General features: G+C 41.8%; 1 protein-coding gene across 8 annotated transcripts in view; it reads right to left on the reverse strand.

Moving 5' to 3' along the window:
* CHD1L (chromodomain helicase DNA binding protein 1 like) overlaps positions 1–12,994 on the reverse strand; it is a 34,762-nt gene that overhangs the window by 5,015 nt on the left and 16,753 nt on the right. For 6 of the 8 annotated variants that reach the window (XM_036442877.2, XM_045583254.1, XM_045583252.1 and 3 more), the window contains 10 exons: positions 12,267–12,340; positions 9,879–9,989; positions 9,153–9,267; positions 8,388–8,541; positions 7,321–7,486; positions 5,928–6,076; positions 4,012–4,175; positions 2,886–3,091; positions 1,663–1,761; positions 624–694 (listed from right to left, as the gene is read on the reverse strand). In XM_036442877.2, the coding sequence (XP_036298770.1) occupies positions 624–694; positions 1,663–1,761; positions 2,886–3,091; positions 4,012–4,175; positions 5,928–6,076; positions 7,321–7,486; positions 8,388–8,541; positions 9,153–9,267; positions 9,879–9,989; positions 12,267–12,340 (1,309 nt within the window). The remainder of the gene's footprint in view (positions 1–623; positions 695–1,662; positions 1,762–2,885; positions 3,092–4,011; positions 4,176–5,927; positions 6,077–7,320; positions 7,487–8,387; positions 8,542–9,152; positions 9,268–9,878; positions 9,990–12,266; positions 12,341–12,994) is intronic. The other 2 variants (XM_036442879.2, XM_045583248.1) reach the window with 2 other exon arrangements.

A 12,994-nucleotide genomic window follows, 5' to 3' on the forward strand; every position in this document is an offset into this window, starting at 1 on the left:
GCAATACTGATGATACAGATTAAACTCTGCAATTAGGAGGGGCCTGTCCTCTAAATCAGAGGGGAGAACAAGAAAGTGAGAACAATACTCCAGAAGCTGAGATGAACAGAAGCATGGGGGATGGCAGAGTGCATCGGAAAGTGAGGTTCAACCTGGTTATGGGCTGAATTGTGTCCCCCCAAATTCATATGTTGAAGTCCTGACCCACAGTACTTCAAAATGTGATTGTATCTGGAGATAAGACCTTCAAAAAGGTAATCCGATTGAAAAGGCCTTCAGGGTGGGGCCTAACCCATTCTGACTGACCTCCTTACAGGAAGGAGGAATTTGGGCACAGAGGAAAGACCATGTCCTCACAGGGCATGGAACCAACCACCTGCAAGCCAAGGAGAGGCCGCAGAGGAAACCAGCCTTGCCAGCACCTTCACCTTAGACTTGTGGCCTCCAGAACTGTGAGGAAGTAAACTTCAGTTTTTGAAGTCACCCAGCCTGTGGTATTTTATGGTAGCCCCAGCAAACTAATACACAGTGACAGAGGTCAGTGGGAGCAGGAGGTGTTTCAAAGGGGAGGTGATAGGAGCCATATTTTAGCTCTGATAGGAGATGTGGTTTTTTTTACTTACCAAATCTTGCCCTTTGTTTCTTGACTCTTTATCATCAATAGGAAATAAAAGGACACTTCCCAAACTCAAGTCTGCAATACAAGAAAAAGGAGCAACAGAAAGAACATTAAGTTCACTAAAGACTGAGTTCAATCAGGTTTCAAATTTGCCTTATCTCACTCTCCTGGACCCAGTCACTGTCTCAGCTAGGTACTCCTTTTTCCCCTCAAAATCGTTTTCTCTACTTTATATTTATTTTACAAAAGTTTACTATTGACATTATTGAACACCCTACTATCCAGGCATTCTGTGCTAACCCTGGGGATTCAGAGATGAAATGATGACATTCTCTGTAAGTGCCCTAACTTCTGTGTCTTTAAAGAGCTCAGTCCTCAAAGTAGCTTCCTGCTCTCCATTCAGTAGCAGCAGGGCCTTTTGGAAGCTGAGCCATTTTTGCCTGATATTTATGTTTACCACTGTCATAAAGGTATGGCTTAGTGCCCCCAAAAAAGCTCAATTTTTACAAAAAAATTGGGAACGTGTACAGTACTTAAAAAGAGATGCCCTTATCCCTTCTCTATGCTATTCAGACTTCCAAATCTCGTTGGCACCAAACAGCTTTACCACCACTTGTGCTAACGTTATGCTACAGCCTTCTTCCCTTCGGCACCCAGCTTTTGTTAGCACTTTAATGGTGTGTCTGATTTCTCTCCCATAGGCTCTCAAATTTTCATGAGATTCCCTTATGAAGATGGGGTGAGTTGGGTAAGCAGTGAAATCCAAAACTTTAACATGCATGCAGGGATCAACATTACCAAAGCAGTTGCACATTCATTATCCTCATTATAGTCCATAATTCACAAATTACAATAGAGAAAAAAGGCAGAGGGAGGTGAAGGGACTGTCTCAAAGTCACACTACAACTAGCTCATCGATGACAGAATTCAGACTCCAACCAGCTCTTCTGACTCCTTATCTACTGCTTTTTAAATCCACATGATGCTACCCTAAGAGTCCTCTCTTATTCCATCCCTAACCCTTCTCTCTGCTTGCTCCTTACCGTTCATTTTTCCAGCCAGCTCATATATTTTTCTTGGCTCAGTAGATCTGTTTTCCAGAGCTGTGAATAAACCACCTCTGCCCCAGTGGCCAGAGTCATCTGACAGAAGAAAGGAAATTTTCTTCTTATAGGAGGCAAAGTTCAGTCCACAATTAAAAACAACAACAACAACAAAGTTATACCAAATAGACTTGTAGAAGGAAATTTTTTTTTCTTCCCTTTGAAAAATCAATCTAAACTCCTAGGAATACCATAGGTTGGATTTCTCAAATATGTTTAGATTTTCTCCAATATATCCGGCCATCATAACAGGAAAGCATTGAAAAAATTAGTGTTCTGAAAGAGCAAAATCTCTGTAGAACTTCTGTAATTCCTGGGAAATGATGGAGGAAGAACGGTGGAAAGTTGATGTAACAAAACAGTGTTGTAGCACTGGTACTTAACAAATATACTTGACTCCCATTTTTTTACAGGTAAGGAAGAGGAAAGGTTAAATGGTTTATTCTGGTGTTAACAGAGAGTTGGTTAGTACCTTGTATTTAGAGTCATTCATTCATATTACAAATATTTGTTAGCATGTATTATGTGTCAGGCATTGTTCTAAGCACTAGGGTTATAGTAGTGGACAACAAACCCTGCCCCCATAAAGCTTTTTTTCTAGTGCAAAACAGTAAAATACGTAAAGTCAGATGGTGATATGTGTCATCAAATAAAATAAGGTAGGAAAGGGGATAGAGAAATGGAGGCGTAAGGATGGGATCTATTCTGTATGAGGCAAGCAGGGGAGATCTCTCTGACACACAGACCTTTGAACAATGCTTGAAGGTGGCTAACTGGGGAAAGAGGGCTCCAGGCAGAGGAAGTAAAAAATGAAAAGTGCAACGATTGTGAGGGGGAAACGTGCTTGGAATTTTGCTTTTTCTCAAAGGATTCATTTGCCTTGTGAACATTGCCTCTTTCCATCTCCTAAAAACCTTGTGAAGAGAATAATGTAGATAGTACCATCCCATTATATGGATAAGGAAGTTGAGGCCTAGGGAGGTTAGGTTACTCAACCAGGTAAAGGAAAGACAACAGTCAAATCCAAGTCTCCTGATGCTAAAATTCACACTTTTTTTTGACCACACACGACTGCACTAGGTCAGGGTTCTGCTTCATCCTCCCCAGTTCTTAGCACCATAAAGACTAAGGCCGCCGCCCTGAGCCCATACCACTTCTCCTACCTACGCAGTGCACGATCACAGCATCCTCCGCGCCGGCCTGGGGGTGGGTGACATCGCCACTAACATACTTGATGAAGGTTGAGTCTGAATCTTCATAATCCAGTTGGGTTGAGCTCTCATCTTCCTCCTCCTCTAGACTCTCGGGTTCACTCTCCTCAGAAGGCAGGCAGAAGGACTGGTAATTATTGGACTCCCACCAGGCCATCCTTCAACAGGCCAGAGAGAAAAGGAATTTAATCAGGCGAATCACCATTTCCCGTGGACCACATTTTGTACTGCTATTCAGACATGGAGTGCCACGTGAACGCAATTAGAAACTCACCCTACACTTTTGCCAATCTGCAAATAAGTAAGTAGGCTTACCAATTAGCTTGACTGCTTCATGTCTATACTTCAGTAATGAGCAGCCACCAGATATCCCTGTTCTTAAGAACATGACTAGAAGGGACTGTGAGTAAACTACTTTTTGTTAACTACAATAAAACCTTAGATTTTCTTGCCTCAACTGAATGTATCTTCTCTGCCTAGGCACTCGGGAATTTTTACCTCAGTAAATGTTTAGGTTGTTATAATAATATTGTTATCAACAGGAACTATCAGCTTTATAAAATTTTTCTGCTGCTGAAACCTGTTTGGCTCAATGGATAGAGCGTCGGTCTGCGGACTGAAAGGTCCCAGGTTCGATTCCGGTCAAGGGCATGTACATTGTTTGCGGGCACATCCCCAGTGGGGGGTGTGCAAGAGGCAGCTGGTCGATGTTTCTCTCTCATTGATGTTTCTAGCTTCCTATCCCTTTCCCTTCCTCTCTGTAAAAAAATCAATAAAATATATATTTTTTTAAAGTTTTCTGCAATATTAAAACGATGTTCTATTCCGTTGATTAGAGCGTCATCTCAATACACCAAAGTTGCTGATTCAATCCCTAGTCAGGGCACATACAAGAATCAAGCAGTAAATGTGTAAGTAGAACAACAAATGATATCTCTTTCTCTCCTCTCTCTCAAATCAATCAATGCTGTTTTTAAAAAAATGATGTTCAACTGTAGACTCGGTATACAATAGTGATTCTTTTATCAATTGTGATCCTCAGCTTTATTATTAATGCAGTCAAATAATGCCCACATACTTTTTCTTATGTTCCTCCTCTTCCTTTCTCCTCTGCTTCTCTTCCATTAGCTTCTTTCTCTTGGCTGCTGCTTCTTGTCTTTTCTTCCTTCTCTCCTCCAGCTCTTCTGGACTTAGAACCCGCTTCCTCTTAGTAGACCCCTCCACAAGGCCTGGCATGAGAACCTGTCAGAAGAACAAGATCTATAACCAAGAAGTTTGGGGGCTGCCTGTTACTTCATGTGTTTCATTCATCCCTAGAACACACTCTGTATGCCAGCAACATGCTTAGTATTTCCCAAAACACAGAATCTCCATGCCACTTCAATTCACACTTCCATCACACATCTTACCGGCATGGCGACCAGGACATTGTGCTCGAAACTCATCCAAAGGACTGGCGTGGTTGGTAAAGCTATACGTCATTTTGATTAATTTCATTAATGAGAAGGCACTTCAGAAAAATCACTTTTTAAAAATGGAAAGCACACCTTGCAGGATGCCATTTTATGTTTAACCATTTTTTAAATGAAAAACTTCATACAATGTATTATATTTCTTTCTTAAACAGAATATTTTAACATCATGATTATCTTAATTATAGCTAGCATTCAGAGTACATATTAAGTGCCAAATAATATGGACATTAGAGCTATAGTGTGGTTGTGATCCTCTCTGAACGACATGGAGTCATGAGCAAGAGCAGGGTATGTATATTGCTGTCATACAGTGATCCCAGGGGTGGCTTAAGTGGACAAGCTGCTTTCACCTGCATTAAGTGGCAAAATAAATTCTTCTAATGATTTTTATGTCAACTTTTTACATAGTTTTTATATTACAGTACAGTTAATTATACTTATGTTTCTTGTTTTTAGTGATTATGTATATATTTTATTCCTGCATTAGAAATAAGCTGAAAGAAGCTGCAAAAGCATGTCACTTTGTGAAGATTAGAGAGCAACGGAAGCATCCATCCTAGAAGGTTACAAGTGGTTCATCCTACAGGGGGTGCAAGGCCTACACACACAAAGGTCATCAATGGTGAGATTATCAACACACCTGCCAGCTGGAATTTATGCACCAATGGGAAGTTTAAAAAAGTAGGTAAGAGAACATTGGTTACCCTTGACCTCTTAGCCAGGGAGTATGAGTGAGAAGACATCAGAAGATGCCTAAAGTCTCTACAACACAAAACAAGCCCAAATCCAAGACACTCAGGCAATGTTGAAATTTCTTCTTCAGACAAGATTGTTTTACAATATTTGAACACACTCTTCCTCTGCAGGATAGTTTCCTTTGGGGAGAGAATAATTTTTTCTTCGGTATTAGTTTTCTTCATTTTGACCTGTCAAACTTCACTTGAGACAAGTCAGGCTTACCACTCATCTTAACTAAAAGAAAGACCGAAGGCTTGAAGGATGGAGGAAGGCGGCGAGGGGGAGACCACTCCACACCCTGGCCGAGGTAATTATATTTCATTTCAACAAATGCTTACAATTTATTTCTTAATAAATCACATCCGGCCCAGCCGGTGTTACTCAGTGGTTGTTAGGGTTCGTGAACCAGGATGTGAGGATTCAATTCCCAGCCAGGGCTCATGCCCGGGTTGTGGGCTCCATCCCCAGTAGGGGCATGCAAGAGGCAGCCAATGGATGATTCTCATCATTGATGTTTCTCTCTCCCTCTCCCTTCCTCTCTCTGAAATCAATAAAAATATTGAAATCAATAAAAATAATCACACCCAGCATAATTTTTTATCCTTTTAGAATGAAAAATTGGAAGAACTTATTCCTTTATATAAATTAACTAGAGGCCCGATGCAGGAAATTTGTGCAAGGAGCTCAGCCCTCGCAGCCCTGGCTTCATCCAGAAGGTCATCCGGCTGTCTGTCTAATTAGCATATTACGCTTTTATTATTATATTGTAGATAGTTCTTACACTGCCTTTATTTCGGAGTAACCGGCCCTCTTGACTAGTTTTCTCCAAAAGGGTTTTCTGAAGATTCACCAGTTGCTCAAATGATTTTCTGTCTTCTTTGCTGGGCTCCTTAGAATAGTCTTTCCCTTCAAATAAGTACATGTGATTTTCTAAGAACAGAAAACATAAAAAGAGAAATGTTAGATATTTATAGAAAAATAGATTAATTCTATTCAAAGCAATAACCAGGGGGAACAAAAGAACAGCCTGAATTCTAGAGGGGCGAAGACTAGCTTGTGATGAAGGTATTGCATTTCCCATCCCACTGACACTGATGGGCGTGGGATCCAAATGGAGATCTCACACATTTATTTTTCAAAGGAGAGCGCAGGCTAAAGCCCTTTTGGTCATCTTTACATGGTCGGTGAGTACCTCCATCCTGTTGAGTTTTGAATCACTCATCACTCACTCATGCTACACTATTCCTCAGCATAAATCTCCTGACATTAGTAACTAAGAACATATTCCTCCCTTTTCTATAATATTAAAAGAGCAGCTGAGACCGGTTTTGCTCAATGGATAGAGCGTCGGCTTGGAGACTGAAATGTCCCGGGTTCGATTCCAGTCAAGGGCATGTACCTTGGTTGCGGGCATGTCCCCGGTAGGGGGTGTGCAAGAGGCAGCTGATCGATGTCTATCTCTCATCGATGTTTCTGACTCTCTATCTCTCTCCCTTCCTCTCTGTACAAAATCAATAAAATATATTTAAAAAAAAAAAAAAACTTAAAAAAAAAAAAAGAGCAAGTGGCAAACTGATGAGAAAAACGAGGAATCATAAATATAATCCCTTAGATTTACAGTAGTCTTTCCAGATCTCAGAAAGCATTTTCATGATCCTCACCACAATCATGGAATAATTAACCTCTTCAGTTAAGAAAGGGAAAACCGCCGAAACCGGTTTAGCTCAGTGGTTAGAGTGTCCGCCTGTGGACTGAAAGGTCCCAGGTTCGATTCCAGTCAAGAGGCAGCTGATCGATGTTTCTCTCTCATCGATGTTTCTAACTTTCTATCCCTCTCTCTTCCTCTCTGTAAAAATCAATAAAATATATTTTTTAAAAAAGAAAGAAAAGAAAGAAACAAACAAACAAAGAGAGAGAAAGAAAAGAAAAGAAAAGAAAAGAAAAGAAAAGAAAAGAAAAGAAAAGAAAAGAAAAGAAAAGAAAAACAAGAAAAGAAAAGAAAAACAAGAAAAGAAAAAGAAAAGAAAAGAAAGGGAAAACCGAGACTAAGACAGGGATTATTACTGCTAACAAACACTGGGGAGTCCCTTAACCCCTGTCTTTCCATGGGGACTCATCTCATGTCCTAACTTAGGGGGACTGTGCCCTTGGGGCTACTCTCACCCCCTACTTACTTCCTTCCTCTTGCTCTCTGCTTCCTTCTTCTGCGGTAGGCAAGGCATCAGAGACCCACTCGCCATCTTTTGTTTCTCCCAGGATAGACTCCAGGTCTATTTCATCGATGGTGCTCCCCTCCGAGGACAGCAGTTTATCCAAACCGAATTTGAGTATCTCATCCAACTTGAATGGAGAAAACAAAGTCCAGTCAGTTCCCGTGAAAACAAACCCTGGATATCAGGGATTTGCCAAGTGACACCAGGTATATTCCTTCCCTGATGGAGGGCCTTTTCCTTTCTCCCCATAATAAGAAACCATTAGAGCCGTTTAATAACTGGATGATGACTAAACAGAAAATATGATAAATGATTGCCAGAGATGTTGATTTTGACAATTCTCATACTAAAAACAAATTATGAGCCTCCAATTTTTTTTTTTTTTGAAGAGTAATAGTAATTTCTTACATTACCATTGCCCTTCTGACCCAGTCTTTTTCATAGGCAATTCTCAACAGCCACAGAGAAGTCAGAAACCCTGTTAGAGCTAAGAGGGCAAGATATCTGCTCAGAGCCACAGAGTCAACAAGTGACAAAGCTCGGATTTGAATCCAAGTCAGATGGACCCAAAGCACATCGTTATTCTTTATTCTGCTGCCTTTCTATACATATTCATTTCTAGCTCCTATGGCAGCCTGCATGCAATAGGTACTAGAGGAGGAAGTGTTTGGCCAGAGACCAAATGTGTAGTTGAAGAGAGTGGGTGGTTAATGCTAGTCTCTCTTTTTTAATATTTTTGTTTATTTATATAGAGAGGGCAATGGAGAGGGAGCGAGAAAGAAAAACATCTATGTGAGAAACATCAATAGGCTCCCTCCAAATACCCCTACCGGGGACTGAGCCTGCAACCAAGACATGTGTCCTGACCAGGAATTGAACCAGCAACCTTCTGGTCCATGGGACAATGCCCCACTCACTGAGCCATACTGGCCAGGGCAATGCTAGTTCTTCTCCCTTCCATTCTCATCCACAGAGAGCACTGACTACAAATCCTGGCATATTCTGAAGTGAAGAACAAAATACCATACCTGGAGGTCAGCATCAGCTGCAGGCTTCTGGGCTCCCAGGGTAAAATGACCTCCCTCCATGACTGCGCTGGTGAGCTGCAGCTTGGAGGCGGCTTTCCTGCAAACTATTTCTTCCACGGTGTCTCTGCCAATCAGCCGGATAACCTTAACAGACCTGTACAGAAGGCAAAGGAGAGGAGTGTGCTATCGGAGTCCGCAAAGATGAACGCAAGCATACAAGGTTGATGCACCTAAAAGGAAATAAACCCAAAAGCCATGTTTGGGGCACAGCTAAAGGGAGATTGTTAGCCGTGGACAGAGCCACTGTTCAGAGAGATCTGACCTCACACAGGTTCTCACTACACCTTTCCAAAAGAGTTAAGGAAGGGATGACGAGGTGGTCAGAATTGGGATTCCTTATCTGTGGCAGAAGAAAATCTCTGGTGAACCTACCTTATCTTCAGGGCAAAGGGTAAGACCCATCTTTTCAGCTTAGTTCCGTTACACCACAAATTTCTTAACTGAGTTTGACCTTAACTCAGGAAAGATGCGTTAATTAACTTCTGGAAGTTCCTTCTAGTCCTTTCACAATTTGATTTTGCTCTTTTTAACAAAGCAAGTCTTGAGTGAGACTGTGCCCTGCCCAGTCAGCAGCAAACTGGGCTAACACCTAGCATTCCCTCAGCCTCCAGTCCGGGACTATCACCAGGATTACCACCTTCCTCCCCAAACCAGAACTGCCAAGTGGCCGAGAAGTGGAAACATGCTGCTGCTTAAATCTCTTACTTGTTCTGGCCTATGCGGTGAGCCCTGGAGGCTGCTTGCAGGTCATTCTGAGGATTGAAATCACTGTCAACAAAAATAACGGTATCTGCCGCCGTTAGGTTCATGCCAACTCCACCTGGAAACAATGCACGAAGGAGAATGATCAACAGGATGCGGACTAGAGACTAGAAAAGAAAGACACGGGCTACGGAGGTCAGACTGATAAACTGAATTGGCAAAATATCGGGCTTCTTCCTTCAAGCTCACCCCAATATCCAACCCCAGAAACTTGAGGTGGATAAAACTGCTCCCTGAGCTCAGATTGCCTGACTTGGGAAAATTGAACCACTGAAGAAAGTAACAGAATGAGGGAAGCAGGGGAAAGCAGCAAAAGTAGATACCTAAGTAATGGACAGACTCCTATTTCATTTCACAAATTCAAGGCTGGGGAAGAGAGCTACCTCTATTAATTATGAATAAAACTTTCCACAAAATTATTGACCCCAGGTTTCAGCCTTACTTCTCTGATGAGATGACAGGTAAGAAAGGCTAGAGACAATAGAAACCCATGCCAGAGGTCCAGGACCTTGGTAAACTTATGGCAACGACCTAGAAGTCCCCCCCTTTTTTTTTATACTCAATACTGACCTCAAGTTTCAGAGAAATAAGGAAAAACATACTAAGTGCTGGGATGTAAAAGTCCTGTATCATCCCTCATTTGCCTTTGTCAATGCCAATGTCACTTACCTGCCCTGGTACTCAGAAGAAATACAAAAATGGGCTGCTGTCCAAAGTTCTTAATGGCCAGGTATCGCTCCTCTCCTCTCACGGAACCATCCACACGCTCGTAACTGTAGCCTTCACATACAGGAAGAAAACAAACACTAATCCTTTTCAGATACTCAATGAGGAATAAAGCATTGTCAGCTCAAAACCAAACGCTAATTTTGTCCCCTTCCCTATACAAGCATACCCCTATTTTAAGCAAATCCCACAGGCAAAATTTAAAATGTAGGAACCATTTTATTGTCTTACCAAAGAACTTTCCATAATGTACTCTTCTAGTTGTTTTAAATACATGCAGTTTTAAATACATCCCCGGCTGGATTCCTGGACTTAATTTTCAATCTTGACTATCCTGAGCAACCCTAAAGCACACTGCGGACCATGCTAAGACGTAACTCTCACTTATGCAAGCAGTAAGACAAGCACTTGGGAGCTGGTGAGTGAGCCTGCCAGATTCAGGCTTCACTACAGACCCATGTTGGAGAGGGGGAACTATGTGCTCAAGCCATGTTTACAAATCTGGGGATTCCCCAATGTGCCAATGGCATTTCCTGCAAGTGTCCACTGGACCAGTTTACAGTACCTGGGGGGCATCAAGTGGCTCTGAGACTGTCTATGAGTTCTTTTCCTTTTTTTCTTAAATACTTCTTTTTTAGAGTTGACATACATTATATTAGTTTAAGGTGTACGCCCCAATGATTGGACATTATATAATTTACTAAGTGATCATCCCAAATAAATCTTATATCCAATGACACCATACAGTTATTAGAATACTGTTGACTATTTTCCCTATGCTGTACTTTACATCTCCATGACTACTGTGTAACAATCAATTTGTACTTCTTGATCCCTTCACCTTTTTCACCCATCTCCCCACCCCCTCCCATTTTGCAATTGTCAGAACTATCTCTGTGTCTGAGTCTGTATCTGTTCTACTTGTTCATTTTTTAGATTCAATTGCTGACAGATAAGTATCTGTTGCCATTTTATTGTTCATATTTTTATTCCTTTCTCCTCCTCCTCCTTACTCCCACTTCTTTTTTTTTTTCCAAGACCCTGTAACATTATATAATAACTAAAGGCCTGGTGCACGAATTCACATGGGAGGGAGGGGTCCCTCAGCCTGGCCTGTGCCCTCTTGCAATCCGGGACCCCTCAGGAGATGTAGCAGTGCGCCAAGTGGCAGGTAGCCATGCTGCTCACACTCATCCCGGCCCGCTGCACCTGCCACCACAACTGCTCAATAGCACTGTCTCAGAGTTGGGAAAGGCTCTCCCGGTTCCTTCCATAGCTGAGCTCACCAGCCATGAGTCCAGCTTCTGGCTGAGTGGCGCTCCCCCTGAGGAAGCACACTGACCATCATGGGGCAGCTCCTGTGTTGAGCGTCTTGCCCCCTGGTGGTCAGTGCACATCATAGCAACTGGTCATTCCAGTTGTTCTGATTGTTCGGTCATAATGGTTGGTTAGGCTTTTGTATATACAGATAGTTTGGTGGTGATGAACTCCTTTAGCTTCTTCTTGTCTGGGAAGCTCTTTTAATGGCCTTTGATTCTAAATAATCGCTTTGCTGGGTAAAGTAATCTTGGTTGTAGGTCCTTGCTTTTCATCACTGAATATTTCTTGCTACTCCTTTCTGCAAAATTTTTGTTAAAAAATCAGTTGACAGTTTTCTAGGTAACTAGCTATAGAAGATGCCTTGTAGGTAATTAACTGCTTTTCTCTTGCTACTTTTAAGATTCTTTGTCTTGCCTGGCTGGTGTGGCTCAGTGGTTGAGCGTTGACCTATGAACCAGGAGGTCACAGTTTGATTCCAAGTTGGGGCACATGTGTGCAAGAGGCAGCTAATCAATGATTCTCTTTCATCATTGATGTTTCTCTCTCCTCTCTGAAATCAATAAAAATATATGGTGTTTTTTAATTTCATTTACCTCTTTCTTGGTTGATATGTGGGATCTCTATAATTTCAGTATTCATCTCTTCTATTGATCTTGAACTCAACTGTTGAGTTGAATGTTGCAGGACACTGATAGCTCCTTTCACTAAAACTATTTATCATACATTGCAAAAATTCTCAACATTTCTGCAATACACATTTTCTCCAGGAACCATATTTTTAAATCACATCACCGATGGGAATGTGTTTATTTCTGCCCACATGTCTCTACCCTGATGTCAATCCTTGCGTCACACACTTTTCTCTTTACTTTTAATCTGCCTTTGGTCTGAGTAATGTTCTTCTGTGCTTTCCTCTGTAACATTCCCACACCCCAGATTACTCGTTAGGACCCTATTTGGACTGTTAAGTCTGAAAAACGCTGGAGAAATGTAGTGGCCACGGGATGTCACCTCTATAATCCATGTAGTCTTGGAGAATATCCAACATCCGGGTCATTTGGGAGAAAATTAAAACTCGATGGCCCCTGGCAAGAAAAAGAAAAGTTTCAAGTGAAATTTACCAAAGGATGCAAGTTTATAAATAAATGAAATGCTGAAGCATTAGTATAAATGTCCTACGCATTTACAGGGATTTCCTCTGAAATGCTAAATGCCTTATGTAAGGACACAGGTCCAAATGTAGCCGAATCCTTCATAGCAGTTCTCGAAGCAGAGAGGGACTCTCCCCGGGGGCCTGTGCTAATGCGCCAGGGAGTGTATGAAGCCCTGGGATAACCGAGGTGCCTCTCTCTAAGACCGACTTACCAAGTGGGAAGAAAATTTTAGCTTAACAGCAAATAAAGACATTAGAAAGAGTAAAATGCAAAAGGCAAATGCACCAAAAAACCTGAAGACACTGAAGTTTGTGGCCAGCCATCTACATCTACTTGAGGGTGTAAAGTCACTATCCTCTCTTCTAGAGCTATGCTGGCTGAAGTCTATGAAGCATTAGAGAAGCAAGGGGCAGGTGATATTCCATAAGATGCAGAGAAAACTTATGCATAGAAAGAGGAGTAAAGAGAGGAGGAGGCAAAATGGGTTAGGCCAAGAATGAAGTCAAGCCTAGAGCCCCATGATGTCAGTGATTTTCAGCTATCAGACACAAGGAAGGATGGCACTGTCAGTCTTTTCGTTTATCC

The sequence above is a fragment of the Pipistrellus kuhlii genome, unplaced genomic scaffold (genome assembly GCF_014108245.1).
Source record: "Pipistrellus kuhlii isolate mPipKuh1 unplaced genomic scaffold, mPipKuh1.p scaffold_m20_p_18, whole genome shotgun sequence".
NCBI lineage: Eukaryota > Metazoa > Chordata > Mammalia > Chiroptera > Vespertilionidae > Pipistrellus > Pipistrellus kuhlii.